General features: G+C 43.5%; 1 protein-coding gene across 1 annotated transcript in view; it reads left to right on the top strand.

The window, feature by feature from the left end:
* Window positions 1-291: 291 nt before the first annotated feature.
* The window catches only part of LOC119381064 (integrator complex subunit 8-like), a 39661-nt gene continuing 17711 nt past the window's right edge, over window positions 292-22241 (top strand). The window contains exons 1-5 of the mRNA XM_049412323.1: window positions 292-521; window positions 1979-2125; window positions 3700-3805; window positions 5708-5902; window positions 14866-14969. Coding sequence (XP_049268280.1) covers window positions 398-521; window positions 1979-2125; window positions 3700-3805; window positions 5708-5902; window positions 14866-14969 — 676 coding nt within the window. The 5' untranslated portion in view covers window positions 292-397. The remainder of the gene's footprint in view (window positions 522-1978; window positions 2126-3699; window positions 3806-5707; window positions 5903-14865; window positions 14970-22241) is intronic.

Genomic DNA, 22241 nt, shown 5'->3' with positions numbered 1-22241 from the left:
ACAAAACGTAATGGCCGCGCGCTAGAAATGGGTCGTTACCCACGAAACACGAAACTTCTATAAAACGTTTTATAGAGGTTTATAGAGGTTTTAAACGTTTTAAAGACGTTTCATAGAGGTTTTGTGTTTCATGGGTACCGTCTTTTCCTTACCTCAAACCACTACTACTACTACTGCTGCTACCCTACTGCTGCTGCTACAATGAAACTCTATGGCTGCTACTAAATAAACGTTGAGACTACAGTTACGGAGTTGCTTTTCTAGTGCTCTTTCCACCCTTTTCACGGTGCCCTTTCTCTCTCTCTCGGCCGGTGAAATACGAGTGGTAAGCGCGCGTGGCACCTCCGCTGGCATGGGTCACAACAGCAGGATTTGTGTATACTGAGAACTCAGCAGTATGATGGAAGTTAGTGAAGATCCTTTGCCGTTTTCAAGGCCAAGCAACTCTCACGTTGTTACATGGCTGGATTTTCTGCTCGACGATTCCCTACTTGAAAAGCACCTCTCCAGGGAAAAACCAGGTACGCGCATGTATATTTCTATAGTTCATTGTTGAAGTAGAATGAGCCTCTGCTTATATAAAAAAAAAAAAAAAAACGCTCAGCATGCAGCCCACAGGTCATGTCCACTTCGAAATTTCCGTCGGTTTGACTGGCCCATCTTCAAGTTTGAACATGGGGCGGGAAGCAGTTGTGGTACCCACATTGCTACGCTGAATTGTTTCAGGGAGTGCTCTTCAAAATGATGTGAGCTGCAATATTTAGCTTGTGAATGATACGTACTGTTCTGAAACGGTGTACTGCAGCGGGAGCTCTACCATGAAGGAGGCATACAGGGCACTTAACCCCCTAAATTTCGTTGTACTGAACGATACCTGCCATGAACCGACGCGCTAGACCTCCGAGCTAACCGCATCCACCCACCCCTAAAAAAATTGCTGGCAAAGGGTTTCACTTTGCTTTTGTGTGGGCTTGCGTTTTCGGACCAATTCGGATACTTTCGTTAGCTGGCATCTTGCGGGGGATATAGCTGCTGTGATTTCAGTTTCACCGCAGTCACTTGACAGTTTTTGAACCTTGAAGTCTAGCAGTATTGCACTTCTCACGAGAATTCGGTACCTGAAGCGCGTTAACAGGAGTTAAGTGAAGCGGGCTTTGAAGTGAAATGGTAGCAGTTCCAAATGGGCATTCAGTTCGCTCTCTGACCCAAACTAAAACATCCCTTTGTTTGGTGTATCAAGTTCTAGCTAAAAACCATCAAGATTTATTTTTTACTGAGGCCATACGTGGCCCAAGGTCCCTTTTAAAAAGTGCTTGAGCCACTGCAGATCACATTCCACGCACTGCGGTGGCTGCTTGTTAAATTCTCAGGTAGCATTCCTTCACATTTCATAGTTTGGTCACGTTCATGAAATCCATAATCCATTCAGGTTGACTTCAGTCACTATAAAGACTGGCCATTTAACAGCAATGTAAGAGATAGCCTATACTTCTGCCACGCAGGCACTTTCAAACCTGACTGTAACATCTAGTATGGTTGAGACTGGCAGCATACGGATAACAGGAATGACATATAATTTTAGTGGGCAAGGTTCTTGTAGGCAGAATGTGGTAGTTATTGGTGGAGGTTGTATTGACAAGGGGGCATATTGCAAGTAGCCCAACTTAACAAAGGATGATCATTGCGGTCATTGGTAGTGTAGAGTGCTACACTAGAAGCCTGAGGTCCCAGGCAACACTGTAGAAATCAGTGGTTGTTGCTCGCCTGCCCAGCAAGTGTGATCTATTTAGAAAAGTTTGTGGACAGTGTGCAAATTGTTACATGGCAGTATTGTTGCTCAAGGTCCAATATGTTTTTCACATTTTAGTATAGACTGCCTTGTTTATTATTCCTTGAAGTAGAGTTATCAGAAGCTTTCAATCATGATAGTTTTATTATCATTTCTCACAATGGCCATTCATATGTTACACTTTTACAGATCCTCCTCCGTACGAGCTTGTGATTCAGTTTTTGGCAAATGCTACTGAGCCACCATCTCAAGGGCCAAATGGAGGCACTGTGCAGCAGGGTAACGGCCTCCAAGGCATGGTCAACCTAGATGGCACGCCAAATGAACCAGGAAATTGTATGCATCACTTCTCTTACAATGTTTTTCATTCAGAGTAAAAAGTCTGTGCTGAATTCTTTGTTTGCACAAAGCTTAGTTGCACAAGTACAATATGCCCACATTTGCCGTTGATGAGATAAAATATTTAGTTAGACATGTATTGTGTAGTTTACTAACTTTGTCTAATGTATAAAATATTTAGTTAAGTTAAACATGTATTGTGGAGTTTACTGACTCTGTTTAATGTCTTTTGATGAAGTGCAACAGTTACTGTTCACAGAGAGCTGTTCGCAGCTGCTTAGAAATGAAAAGGTCCTACTTCTTGTAGCCTCAATAGTCCCGAAGCAATCTTGCAGCTTGTTTCACGAATTAAACTTTTGTTTGAATGTGCCTTCATGCTGTGGTGTGTGACTGCTTACCCGATGGTTGTGGGATTGTATCTTTGCTACGGCGGCCGTAATTCAATGGAGGCAAAATGCTAGAGGCCCGTGTGCTTAGATTTCGGTGCACGTTAAAGGGGCCATGACACGGTCGCCCAAAGATTTGTGGTTTTCAGCGAAAACTAGAAGTAGAGGGTCTATTATGCCTATACAGATTTCAAAAGTGGGCCGTAAACGAATATTTCAGTGCAAAACAAGCCCTAGAAGTTGCCGGCTGTAAACCCCGCCCACCGCCGGCGACCGCCATTTTGCAATGGCGCGTGTGACGTCATGTGCAGCACCGAACGGAGCCGTCGTCTTCTACAAAAGTTTCAGCCGCTGCAAATCGTTCAATTTCAGTGCCAAGCTGAAGAAAGCTAAAATACCTCGATATCACGAGCAGCTGACCACGGAACATTATCGTTCGCCGCAATGCAGACGCTTGCACAGCTAGCTGCTTGTTACGTCACGGCTCGTGAGTGCACCAGTGTTGCCTGACTCTCGGGCCGCTCGCGTGTTTATAAAAATATTCGATTATAAATTAAGCGCTCGACCAAATGCGTTAAAACTTCACCAGCTTGTTTGTTAATGCACAATGATTAATCCACGTAACACAGATTATGATCGAAAGTTGGGTGTCATGGCCCCTTTAAAGAACCCCAGGTGGTCAAAATTTCTGTAGCCCTCCACTATGGCGTCTCTCTTTATCATATCATGGTTTTTGAACGTAAAACCCCAACAATTATTATTATTAAAGAAATTGCACATAGATGCAGGCTTGGAATCTATCTCCACCTCTTCTCAAAATCCACTTTTTTTACATGCTGTCCACCATGACAAATGTATATCCTTGGTTTAATTATTTATGCAAAAAATGGGAGATGTTTTATCCAGAAATTTCATTGTGCTGGGAAAGCAATCCTACGCCAAGTTCAATGCACATTACCTCAAAACATGATTATTAGTGTGTATTTATATGTTCTATTGAGAAATTTCACTATGTTAGCAAAATAATGTTACATTAGGTTTTCTGCACACCATCTTGTACCACAATTATTGGTGTAGATTGGATACACTTAACAACAATGCTAATGCAAAAATTAGCACTCTATAATGAATGCAAATTAATTCCCACTGTTCAAAAGTGCTTTTCTTATGTGCACACAATAATAGGTTCACCTGAAGAAGAGCCAGGGAGCCGGAAGTCTCTGCCTCTCAAGTTGCTGGCCCTGAAAGCAATAGCTTTTCTACATTGGAACATGGATCTCTGCGAGCAGAAGTAAGTCTGACTGTTGTACTGCCTTGTTTTTATGATGGTCATTGGAGCTCAATATAGAAATTTCATTATGTGGGGTCAGCCTGCTGCTTCCTATTATCAGTTTATTTGTTTTGAACAAATAAAATGACTTAGTTACATTGGTGTGCAAGTATGAATATACGTGCAGGACATTTCAGGTTTATGAAAACTACCCACTCTGTTTGCTACAATGGTGTTTTTTACTGGGAGATCTGAAGCAGCTGCCAAAATCCTGGAGGGAGCATTCAAATTGCACCAAGCCGAACCTGTCAGTGGAATGCAGGAACGCCCCGCGCGAGATTACGCCAGAAGTTCTGTATGCCCACATCACGTAAACTGTTTCTGGAAACTATTCCTGCTTCTGCTTTGTATGTTTCCATGGCAACTGGTTGTTGCTGCAAAGCGCAACCAAGGTTGCTCGTACAATGACTGAAATTACGTATGCTGCTCGTCCTATTTCTGCCTGAATCCGTGACTCTGCGGCGGAGCAAGTGAGAGTGATCCGCTGCGGAGCTATACTTCGTTTCACACATCAGGTGCAATGCTGTGGGGGTAGCGAGATTCTTGCAGTAGATGCGTTTGCATTAAGAAATAGTTCAATGTTCTTACCACCCATAATAATATTTTCTTTTCGTTTTTACGGTGAGTAGTAATTGAAGATGTTTTGTGCCTTATAAATGAGCAAACGCCGTTATACATCTGTTCTTATGCAGCTGGATCGCTTAGCATCTATTTGCTTTCGTTTTTTGGCATTTCATTAACAGCCTGTTGCGACACATCACTCGGAGCCCCATTCTCAGCTCACGCAACTGTTTACAACGATGAAACCCGACCATGAGACGCACGGAGTTGTACATTCTGCGGACTGAACTTCTTGCATAGCTTCCACAGTGTTGCACCTGATCTGTGAAAAAGAATATAGTTGCTCGAAAACGACTAGTGGAATGCATGAACCCACTCCACGTCGTCCAGTGAAAAACTGATTCACTGCCATGGAGCAAGAAATCCTGCTCCAGATCATCCAGTGAAAAAAGCCAACAGTATTGCCTGTGAAACTTGTCATACGTGTGGCATGCTTTCCCTTCTTGTCTTTCCATGGTTATACATTTGAATCCAGATAAATCGAACTTGATTGCTGAATAGTTCAATGTATTGGTGATTTGAAATACAAGATATGCATATCCGAAGGTTGTCTAAAAACTCCGCGAGTCTCGGACAGTCTCTTTAGATTCTGGAAAGTCGGAGTCTACCGATTCGTTGCTGTAAACTTGCACCGAAGGCATAAAAGCTGACTTAATATTTGTCATCCAAGTTTTGTTGTGCAATGCACGTGCTGGACTAGAAGATATTTCACATTCTTGAAGCACCATGGCACTCCCTTTTCCGAAAAGGAATGGCTGCAGCGAGTATGGCTCTCTGTGTGTCAGTTCTCTTTGCTGTTGCTGTTCTTCACCACACTACACAACTGTGTTCCGGTGAGGTTTACTAAATTAAATGCATCATTATAGCACGCAAATAAAAGCCCTTCTGCGTGAGTCATCCATATTTTAAACATGAACCTTCCCAATTTTTCCTCCATTGCTTGCACTGTCCATGGTCTCTTTGATAGCATCTACCAAAGCAGTGCCATTTCATCTAACTGAATATTTCTAATTACAGTAGTGGCCGTAGACCAGTTTGGAGGAGCATACTTAAAGGGACTTTGCATGCAGTATGTCAGACCTGGAAGTGAATGAGAGTTCCATATATACATAGCACACTGGTATATTTTTGCACAGGATTTTACAGGAGAAGGTATAACTGTTTGATGTAGTGAATAGCTCAATGTATCCAGGTTACACTGTATACTAGAACCAGCTTGTTAAATATGTTTACCTCTTACAGGCTGCCACTGACAATGCAACAGACATTGATTGCAGAGCTCCAGAAAGCAACTTGTTGCTCCGAGCTGAATGAGGAGCAGAGGCTGAGCAACCCTGATGCAGCCTTTGCCTACATGATCAAGTCTCGCTGGGTTGTGCGCACAGTTGTGCGCTCCTCCATACCTGTTAAGAGTGCTAAAGGGATTCCTGTTCAGCTGTGAGTGCACCTGTACTAGCCTTTTTCTTATAGAGATGTGTGCAGCATCTGTCATTTCATGAAGGAGCAGCCTTCAGCATTTTGCATGCTGTACCGTTTTACATGTGCTGGGCTTACTTTTGGCACAAAAGTGATCACCTGTTCATGCAATACAAACTATGAAATACAATAGCCGGTTACAACATGAGGAAGAAGATAAGCCCTCAGCAGTGTTCCACCCAAAGAGAACTTGCATAGGTGCACCTACCAATACGTTTTCACATTTCCATGATGTCATCCACTCTCGTAAGTTTCAAGGTCATTTATTTTGCCACACATACGTTTCAGTGCAATTTCAATGTATAACGGTACATGGCAGAGCCACAAAAGTTATCTAAAAAGAAAGTACATATATCAAGGTGAATATCCACAGAGTTTTATTATCCTCAGTTTAACTTGTCTACAGCAATAATTTCCTGAATTACAGGTATTTTGAGTCGTTTACCATGTTTGTGATTTTTTTTTTTCTCTCAAAGTCCCTTCTACAGCAAAGTAAAATAAAATACTCATAAGGTTGCATTTCATTTGTTCTTTGTCGGTAAAAAATATTGTGACCAAGAATTGTAGTATTTTTTCGCTAAGTGCGCTCAAAGTTCCAAGATTGTGAAATCAGCAGAAAATTGTTTTCGGTGGGCAAAATTTTTATATTGATTTAAAAAGCAAACAATCTCTTTTTTTTTGCAAAACTAACTTCGAAATCATTGTTCTGCGCCCTAAACTTGCATCTAAAGCAAATTTAATAGGGGTGTGCGAATATTCGAAAGTTTCGAATATTCGTCGAATATTACATTCAAAATATTCGTATTCGATTCGAAAATCGTGTATTCGAAAAGTTTCGAATATTCGATAACTTCGAATAATCGAAAAATTCGGATATGCGATTCGATTATCATGCATAAAATAACTCTTATTCCACATTTCTGCTGCGTTCGTATAGCTAAAAACGTTGCCGAGAGGAGCGATAAACAAACATCGTAAGTACACGGAGGCACGATATCTGCCTGCGACGAGCGCCCCAATACGTATGATTTATTGCTGGTGCATCTCCGGCGTGCAGCGCTGTTGGCGATCATGTAACCGTACATTTTCAATATTATGCGGCCGTAACGTGCCGCACTACCACTCGTTCACTATGCGGGACACCTTCTGAAGACAGTGACCCACGTGACTGGTGGCGGACTGTAGGCACCTTCAGATACCCCAGTCTGGCAAAGGTTTGCCCCATGTACCTCCCTATGCCAGCTACTTCTGTTCCAAGCGAGCGTGCCTTTTCAGAGGCAGGGGGGGGGGGGGTCTCTGTTAGAAGGGAGCGCCTGCTGCCTGATCATGTGGAGCAACTCATATTTCTTCATGATAACATCTAGTCATTACTTTCATTGTGCCGTGATATTTGCTTGTGTTGTGATGTTGTGATGTGCATTGTGCTAGCCTGGGCATTTTGTTCTGGAGATAGCAGTGTATGTTGTGTTGCCAGTCAGGCTGTTAATGTTTTTTTTTTCAAATAGCTACATGTTAAATAAAATATTGTTACTGTGGAGGCATTTTTTCTTTGATATTCGATATTCGATTCGATATTCGAAGGTGGATATTCGTATTCGATTCGTATTCGAAAAATTTGATATTCGCACACCCCTAAAATTTAATCAAAATCAGGAATGGTGACCAGGACCACCTCTTCATTCTTACCTGATTCACCCCTTATACATTTGTAATATCCAGTTCCAGATGAAAACGTGATTGCATGAACCTTATGGAAACACATTGCTTCCATGTGAAGCTGGGGTAAAAGAAAATAATAAAATATATTATCTCAAAAAACCTACTATGCGTAATCATATCAATGAGATGCCTTCATATACAATATGTTAACATACACCCCAAGAAATGTCTGAATGTTTGTCTTTTGTTTACTACTATCTTCATTTAACTATGAAGGTAAAATTTATGTGATGTTAATGTGAAGTTGTGCTGCCTTTGTCCAAAAGCACACAGGGTTCTACATTCTAGTTGGGCAGTGTCATGGTGTTCCTGTACCATCCTTGGTGCTTCACAGCTTGAGTGATGAAGTGCAATTGTCTTGAGCACTTAGTAGAACTTTGAAGTGCCTAAGACCACTGCATATTTCCATCTCCTATAAGAAAGAAGATATGGCGATAGTAACTGCAGAAGCCAAACATAGAGCTGTGCACAAAGTACAGAAATACAGTAAAACCTCGGTGATATGATCACGGCTCGTACGAATTTTCGGGTGATACGAATTTTTCTGTGGTCCCGGCCAAGGCCCATTAGCCTGCAATGTATCGGAGTACGGTTGTTGCGAACCGATTTGCACCCTACGACGTTTGATACGAACGTACACTAGCGCACAGGTACAAACAGGTGCTGTCCGCGCTGTCACGGAAGACGCGGCAGACATGCGTGGGCGCGTGCATGCGCGTTACGCGACCATCAACGGTCCATCGTTGCCTCCGAGATAGTGCGCGCGAATCTTGGGGGCCTTTAGGCGCCTTCGCGTTTAGATTACAGATGACGTTGACAGCGCTTTTTTTTTTTTTACGGCGCGTTGACGCATGCTCCTCTGCTCGAGGCAGCAGCGTCTTTGTACTGTGTTAACACGTGCCTGCCACGTCGGTGCAAGCCATGTCCCCGCAATCAGACGTTCTATGAAACAAGACTGAAACTTGGGCTGCGGGTCCGTCATGAAGTCCCGTTAAAGGTGGACGAAGACCCCAAGAGACGAAGCGGACGGTCTTGGCGAAGGAGCTTGGCCTGTATCTATCGTGTGCAAAGCGCTTCTTAACACTTTCGTGACCGCGCCTATTCCCATCGATAGTATGTTATCGATGACTTCAAGATCAAGTTTGGGCACTCTTTGAGCGGTTCTGGACAGCTAACGCAATACAAAGCATAAAATAACATGCTTTTTATCAGTTTTGTTTGCGAGTTTGTTTTTTCCACCGCGGGGAGATTTTTAAAGCTCGTTCGCAGTCGGGTAGGTGAGCGCTCGTTGCTTCAGACTTCGCGTCGACGCCGCTCGCGGGTGCTCCACAGAAACGGCGAGTTTCGACGGATTCCGATTAATATGAGCGGGAATATCTGGATGATGGTAGCGGCACAGACACGAAAGACGACTTCGATTCGCCAGGCGAAGTCGTACGGACGGCGAAAGTGCATCAAACCTCCCCGGAACATCAGCAGCTATCCGCCGGTAAGTTTCGTCTTCTCCTCGGGTCAATTTATCGCTGCCGCGCGTCGATGTAAACGTATCCGGTGTGTTCTAAACATAACAGCTCTTATCTGCAAGGTGTTAACTTCATTCGGGCGGGAGCATTTGGCGCCGGCTGCAGAGAGAGCGCAGTTCTCTTCGCGAAGACGGCGCGGAGCGGACTTTGACCCAACGCTCCGGTGTGCTGCGCGGCGGCGTCTTCATGTTGTTTTTTACCGCAGAAGTCGTCAGAGAGACATGCAACCACACAGATACCTAAGTATGCGTGGATGCATACTTTCGAAAAGCCAACATACAGTGAGAGGGACGGGTCCATGGAGGGAGGTTACTGAAGAGAAGATGAGCAAGTTCGTCTCACTCCATGTGTACATGGTAATCGTTGAAGTCCCGCGCTTGCATTGGTGTTGGGGTTGACGACACGTATTTCCAGGCCTTCGTCTACCATCAGGGATGCCACGGAAAAGGTTCAAGGCTTCTTGAGTGTCTCTGATCTGAATAAGACGACCGTCGCATCCCACGAGAAGCTTCACCACGTGTCTTCTCTATTGCAACACATGAACGATTTTTCTACGCTATCTTTTAACCCCGTCGGAACCTTTCAGTGAATGAGAAAATGGTGAAATGTGAAGGTCGGTATGGTATTCGGCAGTATATGAGCGAGAAAGAGGTCAAATGAGAGTACAATTATGGATTTTTGCAGATTTGGAACAGGCTACACTGTTCATTTCAACAAATACACAGGAAAATTGAAAAATACCAGAACTGCAAACTATGCTAGGAAAGCTGAACAGAAAAAAAATATTTTTCCCGAAACATCCGCAGCCGGCCTTTGTTTCACCGCGTCGAGAACCTGCATCGCGCGGTGGCATGATAGGCACTAGTGCCTATATTCTTGTATTTATGTAAATAATCATTGTACTTACAGTGCTTATATTTCCACTATTATTCTATGAGGGCTTTGCGCTCAAAACGTGTATTTCGATTTTTTTTAATATTTAGCCTTTGCAGAGTAGCATTGATGTTTTGATGAATCTTTCTTTCTTTTTGATGCATTTTTCTTTGTTTGATATTTTTTTTATTTTATTAGAAATAAAAGCGTTGTTTGAAATTAATACTGTTGGAAAGACCAATTCTTCTTCTATCATTTGATACCCTACACTTTAGCATCAATTATAATTCTTTGGCAGGGAAAAAATATTTCCTAGACTAGCCAAAAACAACCAATTTTTCCGCGGTCACGAAAGTGTTAAATCACTTTCGCTGCAGTACTCTGATGTCATGCAGAAAAGCGTAGTAAGATTAGGAAGGGGCTACTAGCGGTTACGGGGCATAACACATCTGGTTCATTGCCCCGCCACGGTGGTCTAGTGGTTATGGCGCTCGGCTGCTGACCCGAAGGTCGCGGGATCGAATCCCGGCCGCGGCGGCTGCATTTTCGATGGAGGCGAAAATGTTTGAGGCCCGTGTACTTAGATTTAGGTGCACGTTAAAGAACCCCAGGTGGTCGAAATTTCCGGAGCCCTCCACTACGGCGTCTCTCATAATCATATCGTGGTTTTGGGACGTTAAACCCCAGATATTATATTATCTGGTTCATTAATTACGCACGCGTGCATGCACCGTATATTTATGAGTACAAGTATGATCGTTGACCTCTAAAAAACTTTACTGGCCACCATTCAGAGCTATTCATGGCGTCGCTGCGGCCCTGAGAAACATTAAATCAAAACGTATGCCAACTTTCTTTTGTCGCATACTTATTTTCCATGTTTTCTGGTGATACGAATTTCGGATGATATGAATATTTTTGGTAACCCCGCGAGATTCGTATCACCGAGGTTTTACTGTATTGCTGTTAAGTTAATGACATTTTCTTGAGTTCATAATTACATTATTTAGCATACTTAGAATTTATTGCATTAACTGCCGTGGATCTAATTTGGCACTGTATATTTATTGCATGCAGTGATAAGATTAACATTCGAATCCTACAATTTAACTGTTCTTAAAGGAGCACTGACATCAAATTTACGCATGTAAAAATTTTTGTATCCACGAGTAGTTATAGACCTACTAGTAGCGATTTGCGACTCAAAATGAAGCTGAGGGACAAATAACTATCTGTTTTATTGATTAATACGACCAGCATCTAGCACGATTCAATATGGGTGGCAAGCCCACCAATTTGTAGTGCTGGCAGCGCATCCTCACGGTCACCTCCAGATCGTGCCCCATCTGATCAAGTGGCCACAGAAAGAAGTGACGTCAGATTCAGGTGTATTTCGTCTGCCAGGCGCACACACGCAGTCACGTCGTCACCAGCATCGCCGTCGTCGTGTCAACCGTGTCGACAGGTGATGAAGGCAACATTCTGGAACTGGCAATCGCTGCGAATCAGGACGTCAATCATTTTTCCTTAGACCCTTTGCAAAACAGCAATTCATAAATGCACACAGTTTCAAGCAGCGACGAGGAGGCGCCCGGAGACGCCCACTTTAGCAATGCTCGCTGGTATGTCTCAATTACCTGAATTAGAGAATTTTAGCGTGCACGCCGTTCTGGTATATGCAAAGGGGCTTATGAAATGCACACCAGCAGAGAAGTAGAACATGTTAAGTTTCTACAATAACAATTCTGTTCTTCTTTGCACCACCAGATGGCCCCACCTATCCGGCCTCTCACGTTTACGGCTGCAGTAATCCGGTATTACGCTAACGCAAAGAAGTAAAATTCTCTCTTAACGCTACGTGCAGGTTAGTTTTTAGTGATGATATTAATCTATACCCTACTCCACTTGATATCTTGTAATCGTGTTAGCACGTACCATACGTGTAATGAAACGACACTGTGTCCGCGCTTCAAACAACACGAAGGCGGCGCACAACGTTTCCCCGACATGCTGGCTGTCGAGCACACGACAAATCATTCGAAGTGGCGTGACAATCAGGCATGAGGAGTGAGGAGAGTCACAGCCACTCAGGAGGTGCGAGCGTGTGCCTCCAGACCTGCCATGCTGGGATGAGAGCGTTTCCAGGCGGTGGCGACAGTCAGCGCCAGGATAAGAACTCTTGGATCGTCGACGCCCTCACTTCTAGCGCATCGTCACTCAGGATGATGTGTGTCACACTGACCACGTCACAGTAATGTTGATGTCGCCGGGTGCTGAGGTTTCGTGCACTGTTGCTCTCGAAATATAACTTCCAGGTGACGGACGCCATTGAAATTTGGTCAAAAATACCTATGCATACCGAGCAATCAAATGAAGGGCACATCTCGAGCTTGAAATTTTATGTCAGTGCCCTTCTAAAACTCTGCACAGAAAGTAATCAGTGATTCCACTCCTGCGCCAACTGCGCCAAAGTGCGCCAAATTGTATTTACTGCGCCATCCTGATAATATCGACGAAATTTGCGCCAAACTGCGCCAAAGTCTTGGATTTGGGGTCGTCTATCACCGGCAATCGCACCGCCGGCGCGTCAGAACATGTGCAGCTTGATCTTGGGGCTGCCAATAAAGTTGCAATCATGGACCAAGAATTATTCCGCTGAATAAATAGCTCTCGCGCGTGCGTTCCGAGTAAGCCACGATACCATGCACGGTGCCGACGCAGCTTCTGTTCTGCAAGTTGGCTCGACCGCGAAACGCGCTCTCCGCAGAGGCTCGTGACGTCTAGGCCTATCGGTAGCGAGAAAGTGCGACGGCGATTGATCGGCGGACGTTGTCTGTTCCAGAAACGCTGCTGATTGCTCGTTTCAAGCGTCGCACAGCACGCAAGGAAAGCTATGTTCAGTAATAACTACATGCGTGCCGCTAAAATGTCTGTAACTTCTGTTTCTGGACACCGCGGAATGAAATCTGGGATCGCTAGCAGTAGATATATGGAACAATATCGAATTTTCCTTGCTTCGCGTTTATGGAAGAGCACGCGAACGGTGGAAACGCGTTGACAGTTTTCCTCAGATGTACTTTATCCATCTATCTTCATCCAGAAGTGCTTTTTCGTCATTCCTTCCGCCAGCACGTCTGAGTTTGTAATCACTCTGCGGTAAATACCCCCTAAAAGGCCCTGCCCTTTCGAGCTCACGTGCTAGGGTTCCAATTCGAATTTTTTGCTTGATTTTTTAAAAATGTCATCTCAATAGTAAAATCATATCTCCTGGTCGGAGCAGCCGCAAATGCGCAGCTGTCAGTAGCGGGCCCGTCGCTGACGGCCCACGGTGAAATGGCTACCCCATGTTACACGTCCGCCCCTCGCTTTCGGGGTTCAATAGCTAACGGTTAAAAAAAACTCAGTTTCGCTTAAGAGCGAAGCAATGAATGCGATACCAAAAAATTGTACTGTGAAACGAAGTAAGACTAGCAGCTAACTCTTTTGGATCCGTTCTCGCGTAACTCAACAAAACGCTGGTTTAAGGGAATATGGCCCCTCCAGGAACCGAAGCGTTTTCTTGCTCTGAGTTCTCTAAACGCGAAATAAGCGTTGGGAGCACAGCAAGTTTACGAGCCGTCTCATGATGCCTCGAGACTGCGCCCTTCGAACGATGCCCCCCCCCCCCTTCCGCTCCCCTGGCGTCCCTTCATGCTCCTTACGAAAGACGGGCGGGGCGTTTCCTCTCTGTTTGATGAGCAATCGACGGCAGGCCCGCACGCGGGAAGATGTTATCGCATGCGCTGTCCGTGCGGCGGGTACAGACGGCCGGCTAGTTTAATCTCCGCTTCAGCCGCGTTCGTCGCCAGCGCTCGCGAGCTTTTACCCGCGGCTAGAATGCGCGTGGTGATGTTGTTAATTTGGACTTTATACGGAAAATTACGGCAACGGCGACGGCAAAAATCCGCCGAGAGTGTCCATATAATTGCTATCGCAAGGGTCAATGTACGGGGCAGATTTTGCCCCCCCCCCCCTTATGGGTGATTAGGGGGGCGCCCCCACGGCCCCCCCCCCTCCTCTGTGCGCACGCCTATACTCCTGAGATGACTTTTTCCATGAGATTTGCAATGAATCGAAATATTTCTAGCCTTCATAAGAGCCCCATAATAATACTCGGGTGCTTGAATGTTAATGCAATATGCTTCTGTATTGCACTCTAGGATGTAAAATTCGCTGCTCCAAAGTGCTCCCAGATGCAAAATTATCTGCTCCAAAGTGCTCCAAGATGAAAATTTTGCTGCTCCAAAGTGCTCCAAAACGGAAATTTTGCTGCTCCAAAAATTGCTCCAAATCAGAAATCCTCGGTAGCATCACTGAGTAATAAAAAAATATAACTATATTCCCCATTTGTGAGTTTTGGTATTAAATATTATGCACTGTCCTAAAATAGTGCCAACATTTATTGACACAGATCTCCTAAAAGACCTTAATGCAATAAAATTATTGTAAGGTGAATGTGTTCTTATATATGTTGGACTACTGTAAAGAGAATGTTCTGATGCAGACCACGAAATACAAACATAATAATAGAAGCCAGTAGGTAGTACATTTTAAATCGGGCCCACAACGTAGGTAAACGGAAGGCCTTATGCTTTGTAGCGTTCCAGTGGCATTTTGAATCACAATGGTTGCAGTACAACATTGGTGTCATGTAATTTCACTATACTGATCTCTGCTTATGCTTGAACTTGTTTATCTGTACATTTGACAAAGTCCTGCAGATTCTAGGAGATGACAGCTTACTGCAACACAGTTTTCCATTTTATTCAGGCCTGGTCAAGTGGACCCAACTGTGGTGACTGCAGAAATGGCCGATACAATTACTAAAAAGGTGGGTGCCACTTTATTGTTTAGAAGAACAGAAGCTTGGGCGAGTTTGTAAGACATGACCGAATCACTTCACAGCGCCAAAGAATGAGGACACAGGAAAAGAGCAGATAATATGAGCACTGACTTCAAACTGAATTGAAGACAAAAAAGAGTCGAGAAGGAAAACCACTGTTAGATGGAAACATGTGCCCGCACTTGCGCAGATACCTCAAAAAACACTCACTGTGGTATGACACCAGATTTTTGCAATAGATTGCATTCTCTATCCAGTAGATTCAGTGAAGGGCGGCTGACACATGCCTTTTTTTAGAAAGGATTTTACAATCTCCCGTATTAATTTATTGTCGTGCCTGAAAATAACAGAAGTGTCTGAAAGGACGTGTTCACACCCACATTTACGGCAATGAATTCATACACAAGTGATCAGTGTCTTCGAAATGCAAAAGCAGAACAATGATGCTGAGCAGTTCAAACATGTCACTTACCATCTTTCATACAGCACGAAATGGTGTTGGCATTCACGCAAAGGTCAAATTAGTGATGACATTGAACTCAAAATCAACAAAAAAAACTAGCTTGAAACAGAAATATCAGATAAACAGAATGTTTATATTAACTTTGGTTGGCTGCCTATGGGTACATTCCTTTTAAACCTGGGTTAAACTGAACCACCCTTTCTGTGAACTTCCTTCAAATGGAACTTAAAGATTAACCTACACCTACCTCATTGGAACATACGATGGGGAAAGTCTGAGAAATATGTCGAACGGTGATGCTATGCTATAAATATAATAATAATTGTTGGGGTTTTATGTCGCAAAACAACAATATGATTATGAGGGACGCCATAGTGGAGGGCTCCGGAAATTTCACCCACCTGGGGTTCTTTAACGTGCACCTAAATCTAAGTACACGGGCATCAAGCATTTCACCTCCATCAGAATGTGGCTGCCATAGCCGGAATTCGATCCCGTAACCTTTGGGTCAGCAGTCTGGCGCCATAACCACCGTGGCGGGTTGCTATGCTATAAATTAGGGGTGTGCGAATATTCGAAATTTCGAATATTTTTCGAATAGTGTTTGCTATTCGATTCGATTCGCACTCTAATTTTACTATTCGAACTATTCGAACTTCCCAAAAACAAATACAGTCAGCGTCCGATTCAAAGTGACCCCTTCAGATTTTCAATATGCTTCACCTCATTACACTCTCGTACTGCGGCAAAGCTGCCTTCCAAGCTCCGCTACGGTCGAACTTTGCCAAGAGACAGTCAACGTCCCATTGAAAGTGGTCCCTAGATTTTCAATATGCTTCACCTCATTACACTCTCGTATTGCGGCTAAGCTACCTTTCAAGCTCCGTTACGGTTGAACTTGGCCACAAGACAGCCAACGTCCAATTGGATGTGGTCCCTAGATTTTTTCAATAGGCTTCACCTCATTACACCCCCGTATTGCGGCAAAGCTGCCTTTCATGCTCCGCTACGGTCGCAAATCTATTAACTCAACAAAATGCTGGTTCCAACATGGAGATGAAAGATGTGGCAGAGATGAGGGCTCAGTTAATGCTGTTTTGGACCTGTAATTTGAGCAGGAAGTCCGAAAAATCGGAAGTCGAAGCTTTTTAGCATCCAAAATTTCAGATGTTCTTGTATATCAACGTCTACGAGGCAGATTTGGACTTGAAGGGAGCACAGGGTGTGTCCAGATAAGATCGAACACGAGGTCCTGGTCACCATTCCCGATTTTGATTAAATTTACTGTTGGTCTAGGCATTACACCCAGAACAATGGTTTCGCAGTTAGTTTCGCGAAAAAAAATTTTGTTCGCCTGAAAAAAAATATACAGATTTTGGCCGCAAAAAACGCTTTTTCGCCAATTTCGCGGTTTCTGAATTTTGAGCGCACCTAGGGAAAAAATGGTGCACTTCTTCGTCACAATATTTATTCCCCTTAAAGAACAAGTGAAATACAATCTTATGAGTCTATTATTTTCCTTGCTTGTCCAAGCACTCTTGAAGAAAAAAATCACAAACTTGGCAAATTGCGCAAAATATCTTTATTTCAGGAATTTATTGCTACAAGCAAGTTAAAGTGAGGATAATAAAAATCGGTACATATTAACTTTGATACTTTCGCTCTCTTTTAAAATAATTTGCGCGGTTTTATCGCGCTCCGTTTTACTCGATAAGTGGGCTGAAACGTAAGTGATTTACCAAAAACGCCATACTTTGAAAATGATGTTCTCAAAAAGGCCATTTTTAATTTTTTTTAAAATCTCTCCGATTGAAGTCAAGGACGTCATCTACCATTCTGCAGAAAAAAACGTTGCATTATTTTGGTTGCTAACAAGTTATAGTGCATCAAATGTGACCATGCCAGCCTAGCGGCCGCTTCGTTCGTTATGTGCTGAAGCTCGGATATAAGTTGTTAAAAATACTTGTACATGACATAATCACAAATCAGCAGCTCCACGCCAACAAATGCGCAGCCAGGTGTCATGGTTCAGCAAGCTTTGTCTTGCGATCAGCCGCTTGACAAACCCGCAGCAGCGGCCGCTCGATGCTGCGGGCACTCACATTACATGAGCGCCGCTTCGACTGCGGATGAGCTCCCCTTGCGCGCCAGACTACGCTCAGAGGACACACGAGAGAAGTAATGCATCACTGTGAAAGTTAAAGGTTGTTAAGTGCCAATAAATGTCATAGTATGCAACTAAATCTCTGCCGGCAATTTCGCAGTGGGCGCCTCCAGTAGGGCGCTCATGTGTTGCTTTCTCTCTTCTGATGGCCTAAAGATAATTATAGGTTCATTCTGTGAGCAACATATGACACAAAAGAAAGCCATTGACATCTAAAGAAAGCTGTTATACGTGCTTCCGATGGTCGAACAACTCAAACTGCAGTTGTTCTTCATCTCGTGCCAGAACACTTGTGTCAGCCGGCTGTGAAAAGAAGTGTGTCCAAGTCATGTGCTTCATTAAAGAACCGCTTTTACAATACTGTATTGTTGTGCGTCCGCAGATAGAATATTCAACGCCAGTCCAGATTTTATCACGATATTTCGCGGCTTCGGGCATAACAGCAGGGGAAAAAAATACATACGTGCTGTATTGAAGGCGCTCACTGGGAAATTGCTGGCAGAGTTTTCGTTGCATATTATGACATTTGTTGGCACTTAACAGCCTTTAACTTTCACAGTGATGCATTACTTCTCTCGTTTGTCCTCTGAGCGTAGTTTGGCGCGCAAGGGGAGCTCATCCGCAGTCGAAGCGGCACTCATGTAATCTGAGTGCCCGCAGCATCGAGCGGTTGCTGCTGCGGGTTTGTCAAGCGGCTGATCGCAAGACAAAGCTTGCTAAACCATGACACCTGGCTGCGCATTTGTTGGTGTGGAGCTGCTGATTTGTGATTACGTCATGCACAAGTATTTTTAACAACTTATACCCGAGTTTCAGCACATAACAAACGACGCGGCCGCTAGGCTGGCATGGTCACATTTGACGCACTATAACTTGTTAGCAACCAAAATAATGCAACTTTTTTTTCTGCAGTATGGTAGATGATGTCCTTGACTTCAATCGGAGAGATTTAAAAAAAAATTAAAAATGGCCTTTTTGAGAAAATTATTTTCAAAGTTTGGCGTTTTTGGTAAATCACTTACGTTTCAGCCCACTTATCGAGTAAAACGGAGCGCGATAAAACCGCGCAAATTATTTTAAAAGAGAGCGAAGGTATCAAAGTTAATATGTACCGATTTTTATTATCCTCACTTTAACTTGCTTGTAGCAATAAATTCCTGAAATAAAGGTATTTTGTGCAATTTGCCAATTTTGTGATTTTTTTCTGCAAAAGTGCTTGGACAAGCAAGAAAAATAATAGACTCATAAGATTGTATTTCACTCGTTCTTTAAGGGGAATAAATATTGTGACGAAGAAGTGCACCGTTTCTTCCCTAGGTGCGCTCAAAATTCAGAAACCGCGAAATTGGCGAAAAAGCGTTTTTTGCGGCCAAAATCTGTATATTTTTTTTCAGGCGAACAAAATTTTTTTTCGCGAAACTAACTGCGAAACCATTGTTCTGGGTGCAATGCCTAGACCTACAGTAAATTTCATCAAAATCGGGAATGGTGACCAGGACCTCGTGTTCGATCTTATCTGGACACACCCCACACCCTTGTCCGCCAAATCAGTCGGGCTTCCACAGAAGTTGAGAGAGGAGGAGAGGCTAAGGATATGGCATCTTTGCCTATCACGTGTAAAGTGTTGTCGGCAACACTTCGGTTGCACCAAATCATGTACATAAATAGAATACGGCCTTTACATTGCCTCATTCTTGATAAGACAACTATGAAACACCACCCCGCCAGTGCTTCATCAACCTAGCAAAAAGAAACACTTTCATGTTGCTATCTCATAAGAATGTGCTTAGAAATCCTATCTAACTTTTTTTTCTGCAATTTCGCTTCGAAGTATTCGAAAAATATTCTAGAAATATTTGAGAAATATTAGAAAAATATTCGATTCGATTCGCACTCACACTTCAATATTCGAATTCGCTTCGCACCCAAAATTTTGCTATTCGCACAGCTCTACTATAAATATGTAGTGAAGAAAATACAGTTCATCGGGAAATTGTGGGTATGGTAATAGAAGGTAAAGATGTTCAAGTAACAGTGTTTGCATCATGAGGACTTCGCTTGGCAGTAAGAATGTTCCTAGAGTAAAATGCAACACTATGGAGTAGGTAACTTTTCACAGTGAGGCCTCTACTGCTGCTTTGTTCTCACCACCAGAAAACAAGCGACCACAGATGTTGCCCATGTTACCTGTTCTCAGAAGATTGCTGAAAGTATTATTGATGAAGCTCATGGCAACAGACTATGGTTGTATGGATGAAGACAAAGATATTAGTGTTCCAGTGTGTTTTAATGTTTCACACCAGTTGCCATATTTTTAGTTCAAGAGCCATGGAGAATTATTGGGAATCATTTCAGTCATGAACAGAACATTGCAAAAGAGGAGGTATGGTATTAGAAACATTGTACTATTCAGTGGCGTAGCCAGGAGGGGTTGGAAAGTTTCAACCCCCCTTCTCACCTCTTCCGAAATTTTTCAGTTTTACATGTGTATATATACATGCACACAAACACGTGCACGAACATTTCTGGCTACACTACTGGTACCATTACTGTTTATTTCTTTATTTAACCATAGTAAGAGCGAGCAGCTTGATATTTTTCAGATGAAACAATTGTTGGCTATTTTTGTGACCTTCACGGAAGTGAAAACTTCAGATAAATGGAACAGGGTTTTTTTTTTTCGCTCATAATTCTAAGCGGTGTATACTATAAACTTGTTCCTGCGAGAGTTTGTACTTAGCGATTTTAGAAGTATGGAATTATGAAATTTTAGTTGTGTGTTGTTTCTTAATATGTGCAGTCAATTATTTTGTATAACACAGGGCATACTACTGTGCACAGCAGTTATGACAACGGTGTTATCGTAAACATTTCTAGCACTCCAAAGTTACATGCCTGAGGTAGTCTGCAATTTCAAAGCTGGCCTATGAGTATTATGAAGCAACCAAAAATGGCCACTGTGATGCATATTGATGAAGTGTAAACGACTTAGAGTAAATTATGTGCTTAGACCTTAGACCTCATTATGCCTTGCTTGCATCTACTGCTTTCACTAATTTTGTCAAGTTGAATTTCTCTTCCTTTGTGAGAATAAAAAGTAAAGCTGAATTTAAACTGGAAAATCATATTTATATGGCACAATATGGCTGTTAAAAGCCAGAAAGTACACGTTGTCTAGAGTTCCCTGGCCGGCACACTGTGGCCACTTGCCTAAACGGTTCGTGCTAGTCGTTCAGACTAGCCACAGTCTTAAAATAACCACGGTTGTCCGAGCTATTACAGGGCAAGAGATGCCAGAAATGCATGTCTTTGCCGTGTAAATAAATGATCAATTTTAACTTGGGGAGACACTGGTTTGGGAGGCGGAAAAATTTTGAAAAAGAAACAATTTTCTGAAATATTTTTTTTGATAATCTAGAAGGGTCTAAAAAGTCATTTCCAAAATATTACAGACATGTAATGCATACTTGTCGAGTTATTTGATCTTGAAGTCAGTTTCATGACCATTTTTGCTCACCAAAGCACCTCAAAAAGTCCCACTCAATAGCGCACCGTGCAGGAACCACATTAAGTAGCACAGCCATTTTGGTCTCATTTGAAACACACCATAGGCGGAGAGTACGGGGGGGCTGGGGGGCTTGGACCCCCCCCCCCCAGACTTCCTCATGGGGGGGCTGAGCCCCCCCTGGCGCCGGCCCAGGGTATTTTTTAAGAGCTTGGCTTAGGTCCCCGGGTCGTCCTGTCTGGCAGCTATTTCACAGGAGGCTGTTTATGCCCGCTTCTTTTTCATTTCAGCCATTTAAAATTCGGCACATGGGCCAGTGACAAGTCAAACATTCAGTGGAAAAATGCCCCTCAAACGGATTTTTACGTGCAGAATATGTCGTGCTAATGAACTGAAGCGACGGTTTAACCTACGACAAAAATAAAAAATTCACCGGCGATTACGATACTGCCTAATTCGCTGAGCGCAGCCTCGTGTTCGGGCAACACCAGATTTGTTTGAAGTTTTGACTGTCCGCAGTTCGTTACAACATTCGTTACATATTGCCACAGAAACTGCCAGCGCTCGAGTGCTATGCACACTATACTCTGTGCATTGCAGCTGTCGCGAAACAAGTGAAACGCCCACAGCCCCGTTACGACAAGCGAAGCCAGCCGCAGTGCACGTGCCAGCCCTGCATGTGCACGAGCTCCGACCGAGGGGCCAGCGCGCGCGACAGAGGAAGAAAGCAAGGTTAGAGGCCAGTATCCCGTGATATCGACAAACTCCGCGTTCGCTCTCTTTTGTCGTCGTTCGCGCTATCGGTTACGCCGCCGACGCCAACGGCGATGACGCTCAACGCAGGAACGGACGGCTAAGAGCTGCGCTCTAATTGTCTTGAACCCTGTAGTGAATGGTTCTGAGAACACAAAAATGATACTGAGAATACAAAGCAATCACGACACAGCCAGTCAGTGAACACCTTGGCACAAGCTTACTCGCCAATAAAAAAAAAAAACAGGTAATTTCTTGGTTGCCTACATATTGGTACCCTTCGACATGCCTGCTTATAAAAGTGCCAAGAAAAGATTTTACGCAGTTTTGATTTATCAGTAAAGGGTTTTACTAAAAGTTCGGCCACCAATGAGAAACTCCATTACTCGTCCAGATTCATAACCGCAGCTTCGCACAA

This window comes from Rhipicephalus sanguineus, chromosome 1 (assembly GCF_013339695.2).
Source record: "Rhipicephalus sanguineus isolate Rsan-2018 chromosome 1, BIME_Rsan_1.4, whole genome shotgun sequence".
NCBI lineage: Eukaryota > Metazoa > Arthropoda > Arachnida > Ixodida > Ixodidae > Rhipicephalus > Rhipicephalus sanguineus.
The sequence above is the reverse complement of the archived record's forward strand: the minus strand, read 5'-3'. Positions and strand labels throughout refer to the sequence as shown.